The 12,788-nt window shown below is 39.2% G+C and overlaps 1 protein-coding gene across 1 annotated transcript; it reads left to right on the forward strand.

The window, feature by feature from the left end:
• Positions 1-1,308: 1,308 nt before the first annotated feature.
• On the forward strand, positions 1,309-6,997 carry LOC133654374 (deoxyribonuclease-1-like 1). Its single transcript, XM_062054693.1, has 5 exons — positions 1,309-1,494; positions 4,518-4,675; positions 4,793-4,889; positions 4,963-5,095; positions 6,828-6,997. Exons 1-5 carry the CDS (start codon positions 1,309-1,311, stop codon positions 6,995-6,997), a joined length of 744 nt encoding a protein of 247 aa, XP_061910677.1.
• The last annotated feature ends 5,791 nt before the right edge of the window (positions 6,998-12,788 follow it).

Consider the following 12,788-nt stretch of genomic DNA (forward strand, 5'->3'; position numbering starts at 1 on the left):
CGCTAACCAGCAGCCATCAGGAGCAAGGTTGAAGTGTCTTGCCCAAGGACACAATGGACGTGACTAGGATGGTAGAAGGTGGGGATTGAACCCCAGTAACTAGCAACCCTCCGATCGCTGGCACGGCCACTCTACCAACTTCGCCACGCCGCCCCTAAATAAATTCCATAAAATAAATTTCAGGGAGTGTTCATGTGTGTTTGTGTATATGTACAGTGCATCCGGAAAGTATTCACAGTGCTTCACTTTTCACACATTTTCTTATGTTATAGCCTTATTTCAAAATGTAATAAATTCTAGATTCTAGATTCTACACACAATACCCCATAATGACATGTAAATTGTTTTTTTTTTTTCATTTTTGCACATTTATTAGAAATAAAAAACAAAATTATCACATGTACATAAGTATTCACAGCCTTTGCTTCATACTTTATTGATGCACCTTTGGCAGCAATTATAGCCTAAAGACTTTTTGAATACAATGTCACAAGCTTGCCATACCTATCTTTGGGCAGTTTCGCCCATTCCTCTTTGCAGTAGCTCTCAAGCTCCATCAGGTTAGATGGAAAGTGTTGGTTTTCATCCATTTCTCTGTACATGTCCGGTAAGTCCCTCTTGTTCTTCTGCTTTTTTATTTTTAAAACAATTTTTAACTAAAGTGCCAATACTTACGCATGTTAACCCAGCTTTGCGTTTTTTTGTCGAGGTTGATGCATTGAATTCAGGAGTTGGAGCAGTACTTTTCCAGCATTCCCCGGTCGACCAGAGGCCTCATCCATTTTCCTTCTTCTCGCATGACCTCACAGCTGCTGAAAGAAACTATGATGTGGGAAAGCGAGAGCTCCTGGCCGTCGTCGTTGTGCTACAGGAGTGGAGTCACTGGCTGGAGGCGACTGCCACTCCATTCATGGTCGTCACTGATCACAAGAACTTTGTATCAGAACTGCTCAAAGACTACATTTCCTCCAGGCACGTTGGTCTCTGTTCTTTACACGCTTGAATTTCTCCATCACCTACAGACCTGGTTCCCGCAACATCAAGACTGATGTCCTCTCCAGAGTCTACAGTCAGACCATCGTACCTGTAGCTCGAGTGATGGGAGCACTCCAGTAGAAGGTGAAAAGAAGGGTGTCCATCGCAGCCGCTGAAACTAAGGTGCTTGACATCGTCTCTGCGGGCAAGCTGTTTTTTCCGGCTGGACTGTGGTCCGAAGTCCTGCAGTGGGGACAAGCCTCAAATGCGTCCTATCATCCCGGCGTGAGGCGTACTCTGTTCGTGGTCGCTCAGCAATTTTTGTGGCTTGCGATGGGTGAAGACGTCAAGGAATTTGTCAACGCCTGCTTCGTGTGTGCCCTAAGCAAGGCTTCCCATCGTCCGCCAGCTGGTCTGCTTCATCCTCTACCCATCCCGCCACGACCATGGTGCCACATAGTCCTGGACTTTAACACAAGTCTCCCAGTCTCACTGAGGAATTATGTTATTCTCAATGTGGTAGATCGATTCTCCAAAATGGCACACTTCATCCCCCTGTCCAAACTACCTTCATCCCTAGAGAATGCTTAACTGCTCGTCAGACACGTGTTTCGGATCCATGGCATCCCTCTGGACCTGGTCTCGGACAGGGAGCCCCAGTTCGCTTCTAATGTTTGAAAGACTTTTTGCAAAGTGCTGGGTGCATCAAGAAGCCTTTTCCTTTAGGATATCACCTGCAGACCAACGGCGACATGCTTTTTTTCCCCCCCGTAACAGAATACGATGAATTGTATGTAGCACTTGGCTTCACTGTAACCATGGTGGGAGACAAGGAAAAACCGGTGTGTTGTTTATTTTAATGTTAATAAGCTTACAATGTAATGCAGAAGTATAGTTGTAACAATATTATGAACAAATTATACTATTTATAGTCACGGTGGAGAGTGGGGGGGGGGGGGGTGTGAAATATTTTCTTCATCCTAAGGGGGCTGTAACAGAAAATATATGAGAAACACTGCTCAACGGAATTGAGCAAACCAAGACCTGGAGACAGCGCTTCGGTGCTCATAACAGTATGTTGACATAACTCCACCGTTTGTTTGTTTTTTTTAATCGAGAAAACAAAAGTAAAAGCGTACAAACATACCCAACAACCAATGGAAATAATCTCATGTGTGCTTGCCTTCAGTGATAACTGAACTGTATCATCAAATACTCATGGGTATTTATGGCCTATATGAGAACAGATTATACCACTTAATGTACTTTAATATGTATAGAATAGAATCAAATAAAATAGAATACAATAGAATTAATGTCTACTGTCCACCGAGGTGGAACATTGTCTTTGGCTTACCAACACAGGAATCAATCAATCCATCAATCAATCAATCAATCAATCAATCAATCAATCAATCAATCAATCAATCAATCAATCAATCAATCAATCCTTTTTATTGTCATTGCCATAATAACATAATTTCAACAGGATTTTGTTGAAGCACAGTACAGCCCCTTGGAAAAGTGCAGTGATGAGCAGTTAACTTGATCTTAATAGTCTTCTTGTACATTCATAGGTAGTCTAATAACAGTAGTTTTCTGTAGCATTATGGCAGGACAGAACAGACAGACAGAACTCAAATATTGTCATATATAAAAACTGCTGTTAAATGATACACTTTTTAAATCAGATTATTCACACTTTTAAATTGAATGCATTATGATTAATCGCAGTAAATTACTGTACTTGCTTGCATAATTTAAATTAACTTTAAAAAAGAGCCCTCAAAGTGTAATTTCATTGTCGGAATGTCATACAGGAACATTTGTAAATGTTTTAGCTGAATGTACATAATTTATTTGCTCAAATCTTGCTGATAGTTTTATCTGAAGTCCAATCAGGGTATATTTTGAAGTGAAATTTGCCAGTGAGCACGGATGTATGCATGGACCTGCTCCCCTTTTCAAGTAATCATCATCCGTTAAAGTCAAGGAGTTTGTGCACTTGAAATTAATTGCGTGATTAATCTGTGTTTATATATGGTTAATGAGATAATGTTTTCGGATTAAGGTAATCGCATTAGTTAATTTGTTAAATTTGACAATTCTAAAAATACATTTAATAGACATAAAAACCGAGGTTAGGTAAAAATAGGAATACAAGTAAAGATAAGATCTAGAAAAGCATCATTAAAACATAGAACTAGAGCAGTTGTGAAATTATGAATAGCAATGGATATTGGTATTAAATATTTTTTACAAGGACCATTTGGCAAAGCGAGCTCTTTAGCACCTCCCAGACTTCATACGCTCAAAATGACAGGATAGAGAATGTGAACCGTCTGCTACGAGTCTCAAGCTTTTTTTCCCTCATCATGTATATGTGGGCCAGAGGCTTCACACAATTTTCCCAGCCATTTGAATAATTCTGTCGAGTTTGTTAAAATGACTTGTAAAATTGTAGGGGGAAAACCCAGAAGATCACTCAGCACTAATATGCAGCCTATGATGTTTTAACAACATCTTGTATTTATTCACCGACAATGACAAGAAAGAAAGGAAGGAAGACAAATAGAAAGATATAAAGAAAGAAGGAAAGAATGAAAGAAAGAAAGTTTAAAAAAAAAAGAAAGAAAGACAGTAATAAATAAATAAATAAATAAATGTTTGTGTTCTTTTGTGGTTCCTGTGCCTAAATATATTTACAAAGACCTGGTTGTGCAAATAAACTAACGCCATGTTAAGTCCTAGTAATAAATGTTGTGATTTTTGGTCCAATCTACTGTGTTTTCTTTCTCGATTTTCTTAACAGAAACTAAAAGCTTAGTTGTTGTGCAGGAAAGCAAAGGGATTTGTTCAACACAGATGACCATTATTTGTTAGCATTAAAAAATTATCCTTAATAGTTTTTATAAACTAGGTGAACAAATCTCTCGTAGGCTCAACAGCACATACTATATCTTGATATTGCTAGCAAAGATTCATGCTGAACCACAGGGACATTCGGACATTAAAATTGCATTTTTTAAATTAAATTATGCAAGTGAGAAATAACCTGTGACTGATCATGATTAATTCAAATGGACAAATGTGATTAAGCTGATTTTTTTTTATATATCTTTTAACTGCAATGAACATAAATAAGTACAGTGATGATGTTTTTTGTTTTTTTTAACTCTAGCACATTTCTGCCTGATTTTGACTGCCTGTGGTCATGCCAACTTTCTCTTTCCTTTATATCTTCTGAGATATCCAGAAAAAACCCAACATGGCTGGCAAAGGTTAATTTTCAAATGGGCTGTTTGGCACAAAAGTTCTATTAAAACAACCTCTGCATAGGCGCTACCAGGCGAACAATCTGAGGATTTTTGTTTATCTTCATCACTATGCTGCTAGCTTGCTGAACTTGTACTGAACCTGTTATCAGTGTGGTTTAACACAATGCAGATTCAGATAACAATAAGGGCTCTTGGTACCTTATAGTTTTAATATCAAGTAATGCATGTGGGTATGTGTTTCAATTATGTTCTTCTGTCCCCCAGAATGTAATGATCCTTGGTGACTTCAACGCTGATGAAAAATGTGTTACTCACAAGGGAATGAAGGAGCTTCGTATTCGCAGTGACAAGAACTTCCACTGGCTCATTGGTGATGATGTAGACACGACTTCCAACACAGCGAATGCACACACCTACAACAGGCATGTTTTCTTCAAAATGCCTCAATAATGACATTTCAAAGGACTGGTCTTCCATTGCATCTCTGAAAAAAAGCAAGGAAAGCTTACTCCTGGCTTGTTTTGATCGTTTTCAAACAGGATTGTTGTGTATGGAGATGACGTGATGGCAGCCATTGTGCCACAGTCAGCCAAACCATTCAATTTTCACAGAGAGTTTTCAATGACAGTCGAACTGGTAAATTCCTGAGTGACCAAAACATATAATATTTTCAGGTATGTTCTCATGCTGTGCATACATGTTCCTACAGGCACAGCAAGTCAGTGACCGCTACTCTGTAGAAGTGGAGCTGAGCAGTTCCCTTCCTTTCTGGATGACAAATCCCATCCAAAGGCGTGATGTGGAACACACACTGCATGCCACAGTAAATAAAGCCTTGTCAGGTAAAGAACAAAATGTTAATTATTTCATCTTTTTAAAGGGAAATGATTGCTGAGTGAGTTCTGTGCAGAGTTATCCTACAAACCCCGTTTCCATATGAGTTTGGAAATTGTGTTAGATGTAAATATAAACGGAATACAATGATTTGCAAATCGTTTTCAACCCATATTCAATTGAATGCACTACAATGACAAGATATTTGATGTTCAAACTCATAAACTTTATTTTTTTTTTGCAAATAATAATTAACTTAGAATTTCACGGCTGCAACACGTGCCAAAGTAGCTGGGAAAGGGCATGTTCACCACTGTGTTACATGGCCTTTCCTTTTAACAACACTCAGTAAACATTTGGGAACTGAGGAGACACATTTTTTAAGCTTCTCAGGTGGAATTATTTCCCATTCTTGCTTGATGTACAGCTTAAGTTGTTCAACAGTCCGGGGTCTACCCATGTCTTGGGCACTAATACACCCCCATTTCATCACAGAAGCTGACTTTTACACTTTGCGCCTATAACAATCCGGATGGTTCTTTTCCTCTTTGGTACGGAGGACACGACGTCCACAGTTTCCAAAAAAATTTTGAAATGTGGACTTGTCAGACCACAGAACAATTTTCCACTTTGTATCAGTCCATCTTAGATGAGCTCAGGCCCAGCGAAGCCGACGGCATTTCTGGGTGTTGTTGATAAACGGTTTTCGCCTTGCATAGGAGAGTTTTAACTTGCACTTACAGATGTAGCGACCAACTGTAGTTACTGACAGTGGGTTTCTGAAGTGTTCCTGAGCCCATGTGGTGATATCCTCTACACACTGATGTCGCTTGTTGATGCAGTACAGCCTGAGGGATCGAAGGTCACGGGCTTAGCTGCTTACGTGCAATGATTTCTCCAGATTCTCTGAACCTTTTGATGATATTACAGACCGTAGATGGCGAAATCCCTAAATTCCTTGCAATAGCTGGTTGAGAAAGGTTTTTCTTAAACTGTTCAACCATTTGCTCATGCATTTGTTGACAAAGTGGTCGCCCCATCCTTGTTTGTGAATGACTGAGCATTTCATGGAATCTACTTTTATACCCAATCATGGCACCCACCTGTTCCCAATTTGCCTGTTCACCTGTGGGATGTTCCAAATAAGTGTTTGATGAGCATTTCTCAAACTTTATCAGTATTTATAGCCACCTTTCCCAACTTTTTTGTCACGTGTTGCTGGCATCAAATTCTAAAGTTAATGATTATTTGCAAAGAAAAAAAGTTTATCAGTTTGAACATCAAATATGTTGTCTTTGTAGCATATTCAACTGAATATGGGTTGAAAATGATTTGCAAATCATTGTATTCCGTTTATATTTACATCTAACACAATTTCCCAACTCATATGGAAACGGGGTTTGTACAAGGTAAAGCAAAAAATGTTTGGTATTAGGGAGAGTTTTTTGTGAAGTACCTGTTACTGCTGCCTTGACTTGTTTTAGTACTTTGTATGTATTGTGGATTTTTCTACCTTTGTACATAAACCATTCTATCGAGACATCATTTAGAGTAAGCATTGTTTTACCTCTAGCAGACAGACTCAACTCATTATTTTGTGTCATCGTTCTCTCTCGCCAGAAACATTAAATGTGAGATGACCGTAACATAACAAGTTAATGCACCAGGAAATTGGTGTTTATGCTTCTGCACTGTATTCGTCAAAACACATGATTTATTTGTGTGTCTTTTGCCACCCAGTGAATTTACAGGCTGACCTGTCGACACTGCAGAAGGAAAACCTCCTGCTGGAGAGGGAAAAACTCCAACTTCAAATCTCTATATTAAAACATTACCTTACCACACTCAGCAGAAAACAACCACAATCAAACAAGCTTCACAATCCTGAGATCTTTTCCCATTTGCCTTGATGTATTAATAATGCAATATACTGTACACATAAGTTACTTTTATGCAACTAAAACATGTTGTAGTTGTTGATGGCTAGTAAGTAAAGTATACAAGGAACACTTTTTTTTTTTTTTACAATTTAAAGCAGTTTGTATCTGTACTTTTTGGTATTCCACATATTTCATATGTACATTGAACATGAAAAAAAAGCATTGAAAACGAATGCTTACATTTGAACTTTGTCTGGTTTTGGCATTTTGTAAATTTTGAGCAACGCTTTTTCAGTCATATTATAAATGATACCGCTAGTATTTTTTGTTATTGGCCTTACACACACTTTTTCTGCTTCCTGATGCATTTATTGCATCAACACCGTTACTATTTTATTAGTAATATGTCCTCATGTGCACCAGAGGCCATCAACCAATCAACCTTTATTTATCAAGCCCCTTACATCAGCATATCTGAACAAAAGTACAAGAAAAGCGGAGCATAAAAACAAGAGAACAATAAAATACAATAAAACAATAGTTAAAATTTAACTTAAGTGTCACAGTGCTTTTTAGTGCTAAATGGAGGTCAAGATAAATGAGCCTTAATTTTGTTTTACATTGGGAAAATATGTTGCGTTAGTATCTTAACATATACTGTAGTAATTATCAAACCACCTCAAACTACTGATTTAACACTTACTTATAGCTTTAAAAACACAACAACTACATGTAGTAATAACTTATTGTCCTCATAAAACATGCTGGTCGGTTGAAAGATTTCATGCCCGCATACAGAGTCAGCCGTGCACGCCCTAGGCCAGACCTGGGCATTCAGCGGCCAGCAGGTCGCATCCGGCCCTTTGTGCGTCCCTGTCCGGCCCGCGTGAGGCCAATTATAAATTACAAAATACATTTTAAAAAGTATCTATGTCGAGTGTGCAATACAACGGTGCTGCTTTTGTTTTGAAAATCGTTATTTGTATTACTTCCGTGTGGACGTATGCGTGTGCGTGATTGTGTGTGAATGTGAACAGCTGCAATCACAAATTACAAAATAAAGTTGAAAAAACATCTATGTCGTGCGCGCAATACAACTGTGCTACTTTTATTTTGAAAAGTATTATTTATGGGCGTGTGTCCGTGTGTAACTTGCGAGTGAAGGTGCACATGCAGCGACAAGTGATGCACGGTTTACACCCACAACGCTAAAAAGAGAAAAGTTGATGAGGAATGGCGTGTTTTCAACAACACATGAACTGCAAAGCAACGTCCCCTCTAAGGTGCGTGCCTGCGCAATTGCGCACTGCTCAAGCGTCTGCTGCGCGCAGCAAATATATGCCGCGCACCAAATCAAATCCCATCTGAATTCTAAACAAAATAAACATATTTATTCTATGTAATTATGCAATGCAACTTTGAGTGACAGTGACAACAAGCGGCTTTAACGGTGTTCGTCAACACCGTTCAATTGAACACCGTTCAATTATTGTAACGTCTATCGAGATGCTTCGAGGACAGGAATTATATTGATCACTTTATTGAGCAAAACTGTTTATATTCGGCCATAACCACACCAAAAACATGAGTAAAACACTTCTATCTCGAAAAACTAGTCATTTTCTGCCGTACAAACCAGGCCAAAACCAACTTGTCATCTGTCACCAACACGCATACTAAACCACTGGTGCGTTTACGGCCACACAAAAAGTCGGACAACTCAAACACCACACAAAGTTACACTATGACTCCTCAGTCATACGTGTGCTTATTTTACTGTCATTTATTATTAATGTTAATTTATTTATATTAGTCATGGAATGCTGTTACACACACTATGTTGAAGTATTACTATTATTATTAATTATTATTATTATTATTATTATTATTTATCTTACGGTATATATCAAAAATATTATTGAGCAAAATTTAATTGAAATATTGTCGATGTGGCCCTCCAGCAGTGCTCGGGTAGCTCATGCGGCCCCCGGTAAAAATTAATTGCCCACCCCTGCCCTAGGCTAAAACTGTTTTTAAAATAAAATTTAAAAAAATAAGACGATTACTAATCAAATCAAAGGCATGTTGACCAATACAATGACACAATTAACTGACATTTTAGTAAAAAAATAAAAAGAGTAGACAAAAATGTTGACAACAATGAATACTAATCATATTTAATTTTGTCCTGTCCATCGGTGGGACACGTTTGGAATATATTCAATCACAGTTCTTTAACAGTGTATGAAAGAGGGGTGGGGGTTAGTTACGAAGGAGAGCCAATCAGATACTTTTCCTTGTAAGATGAGGAAGTATGATTTCTCACCGCCAAAACAAAAATGAATGGCTTCAAACATGTTCCAAATTGCAATATGTGTACACCTCGAAGAAACTTTATTTTTGACGCTATATGATGCCATCAGCAGGCGAGTGATAGGATCGTGACATTATGATCTAGACCAGGGGTGGGCAATTAATTTTTACCGAGCACTGCTGGAGGGCCACACCGACAATATTTCAATTAAATTTTGCTTAAATTATTTTTGATATTCCGTAAGATAAAAAATAATAATATTTTCATTTAACCTAACTTATCTTTATACAAAAGCAGATGGCTTTTGATGGTTTTATTTTTAACACTTTCTTACACAACACTTCCTGATGTGTAATACAATGCAAAAATTTCAATTTCTGTCACTTTATCCTGCCGCCTCTTTGTTGTGAAGGTAGCACGCCTGCAAGGTGATTGGCGAAGAAGGAGGAAGCGTTGCTGTTGCGGAAATGAGGAGTGAGGATAGCTGTGCGTGTGGAAAGAACGAGATAAGTTGAGCTGTGTTAGTATAGGCAGGGGTGGGCAATTAATTTTTACCGGGGGCCGCATGAGCAACCCGAGCACTGCTGGAGGGCCACACCGACAATATTTCAATTAAATTTTGCTTAAATTATGTATGATATACCGTAAGATAAAAAATAATAATAATTTCATTTAACCTAACTTATCTTTATTCAAAAGCAGATGGCTTTTGATGGTTTTATTTTTAACACTTTCTTACACAACGCTTCCTGATGTGTAATACCATGCAAAAATTTAAATTTCTGTCACTTTATCCTGCATCCTCTTTGTTGTGAACGTAGCACGCCTGCAAGGTGATTGGCTGTTGCGGAAATGAGGAGTGAGGATAGCTGTGCGTGTGGAAAGAACGAGATAAGTTGAGCTGTGTTAGTATAGGTTGCTCAATAAAAGTTTAAAAAGAGCTTCAGACTTGGTGTGCACTTCTTCTGGACGCTACAATTGATGTCAGAAGTGGGATGAAATGCCTCCCAGTTCGCCTTGCCATCAAACCTGGGAGTCTTCATTGAGGGCGGAATTCCCCCATGGCACTGCCCCTCTCTCTGTCTCTCTCTCACTCTCTCTCTCTCTCTCTCTCTCTGCTGCGAGCTCCTCACGTGGCACGTACCTCTCGATGACGTAGCAGGCTGCGCACACAATTAAGCAGCGCAGTATGCGCAAAGTTTTACTTCTGACATTAATTTTAGCGTCCAGAAGAAGTGCACACCAAGTCTGAAGCTCTTTTTAAACTTTTATTGAGCAAGCTATACTAACACAGCTCAACTTATCTCGTTCCTTCCACACGCACATATCCTCACTCCTCATTTACGTAACTCAAGACAACATCAACTTCAGCAGGTCGTTACACTATATTCTTCAAACACAGCAACATGTGTACTACAAATTAAGCACACGGCTTTACCTTTACTTGGCAGTCCATGTCTTGTTGAAAACACGCCATTCGTCATCACCTTTTCTTTTTTTAGCGTCTTGGGGATAACCGGGCATCACTTGTCGCTGTGCACCTTCCCTCACAGGACATACACGCCCATAAATGACACTTTTCAAAATAAAAGCAGCACAATTGTATTGCACGCAAGACATAGATGTTTTTTTAAATGTATTTTGTAATTTGTGATTGCCGCTGCGCGCACGAGCAAAGGTCCACACGGAAGTCATACAAATAACGCTTTTCTAAACAAAAGCAGCACCGTTGTATTGCACACTCGAGATAGATACTTTTTTAAATTTATTTTGTAATTTATGATTGGCCTCACGCGCGGGCCGGACAGGGACGTACAAAGGGCCGGATGCGGCCGCGGGCCGCAGAATGCCCAGGTCTGGTATGGGTGAGGGCGGACCTACGTCACTTCCGCCTACCAATCCCCTAGCAACCGGGAATTCGTTGAAAACAAACCAGCTCACAGCGAACACAGCATTGACAGAAAAAGCATTTAACGAGCGTTGTGGCTTGGAAGTCGGCGTTAAATCCTTCATTTACGCATTTTTACTTATTCGCATATCGTGTGAAAAAACGAAAATGTATTATTTGCGTCAGACTCGTCTCAGTGAACTTTAAAGCTTCTCAGGCTTAGCTTAGCTTGCTAGTTAGCTTAGCCTGCGCGCTACTAAGAAAGAGACGCGGAAGTTATCAACAACAAGATCAAGTGTTAGTGTATAAAATATTGAGAGATTTGAGGGCTACATGTATTGAATGGCAACATGAAAATTATAGGGTTTATTGGTTTTTAAAAACCCAACTGTTAAGTGGAAATTTAAACGAAACCGGTTTTCGAAAATAGCTAGCTAGGCTATAGACTATATAGTATATTACTTACTTAACTTAATCCTCTTCTTCCCGGATGGGAAATAAGGCTTCGACGACTCGACGCCATTCATCTCGCTGCTGTGCTCGTCTCTGTGCCTCGCCCCATGTAAGCTTCATCTCTTTCAGCTCCCCTTCAACTGTTCTTCGCCAGGTGTTCTTTGGCCGCCCTGGCTTACGTTTTCCCGGTGGTGTCCATCTTAACGCTGCCTTTGGTATCCTCTCGTTGTCCGGTTTTCGAAAATAGCTAGCTAGGCTATAGACTATATAGTATATACCGCATGTTATTTTTGTACAACAACAACTTCAGCTGTCGAACGTTATAAGGTACAAATTCAACAAGTACAACATTAGCACGGACGTATAGCCAAGTTGTGGTTAAGAAGGTGGATTTTTGTTCCTTATATTTACCAGAAACGAAGTGATCCGAACACACGACCCGGGACTTTGGGGGACTCCAGTGAGAACCGTCCTCGTTTTCCCAGTGTAAAGCTGCGAGCCAATTGTCTCGTCTCTGTGGGCTTTTATCACGCTTTGGCAGAACAAAATACAACCTTTGTTTTCCCTGTTTCCAGTTGTGGTTAGCACAACAAAAAACAACACAGTTTTTCGGCATTTTGGAGGCAGAATGACGGGTTTAACCAGCGTAGGTCGACAGGTTAAAGAGTAATGGCAACGGTTTGTTTTCAACGCCAGTCTGGTTGCTATGGCTCGAAGAACCCGTATGTAGCTCAGTTGCCCGGATGTCGGCCCTCACCCATAGGTTGTGTCACGCCAATTTTCTTCCCATTACAAAAACCTTCCTACCCACCATTTACTTCCGGGGTCATTTCCGCTTACGTCATTTCCTCTTACGTCTTTGACAGCGATCGATAGCACTTCGTTTGACTCTTTTTTATAATACAGCGTTAACAAAATGTCTGTATTAATCGGACAAGTATTAATCTGACAAATTAATTTGAGGATATTCCTGACTGCACATTTGACTTGTGGACATATGCGGAAATTAATGACAGTGTACAATAAGTTAATTAATTATCAATCAACATTATTAAACTTTATTAAAACTAAATTTATTCGTTAAATTCAGTTTTTTTTAGTTCTCTGTGTAAGTGAACTAAATTAAAATGACATTTATGTGCACATATGTACCTCAGTGAAGTCAG

The sequence above is a fragment of the Entelurus aequoreus genome, linkage group LG07, assembly GCF_033978785.1.
Source record: "Entelurus aequoreus isolate RoL-2023_Sb linkage group LG07, RoL_Eaeq_v1.1, whole genome shotgun sequence".
In the NCBI taxonomy this organism is placed as follows: domain Eukaryota; kingdom Metazoa; phylum Chordata; class Actinopteri; order Syngnathiformes; family Syngnathidae; genus Entelurus; species Entelurus aequoreus.

Excerpts from the sequence above, each read along its gene's own strand:
- LOC133654374 (XM_062054693.1), top strand. The coding sequence starts at position 1,309 with ATGGGTGAAGACGTCAAGGAATTTGTCAACGCCTGCTTCGTGTGTGCC. Across the intron at positions 1,495-4,517 it reads ATTATGTTATTCTCAATGTG|AATGTAATGATCCTTGGTGA; the intron begins GTAGATCGATTC and ends TCTGTCCCCCAG. Across the intron at positions 5,096-6,827 it reads AGTAAATAAAGCCTTGTCAG|TGAATTTACAGGCTGACCTG; the intron begins GTAAAGAACAAA and ends TTTGCCACCCAG.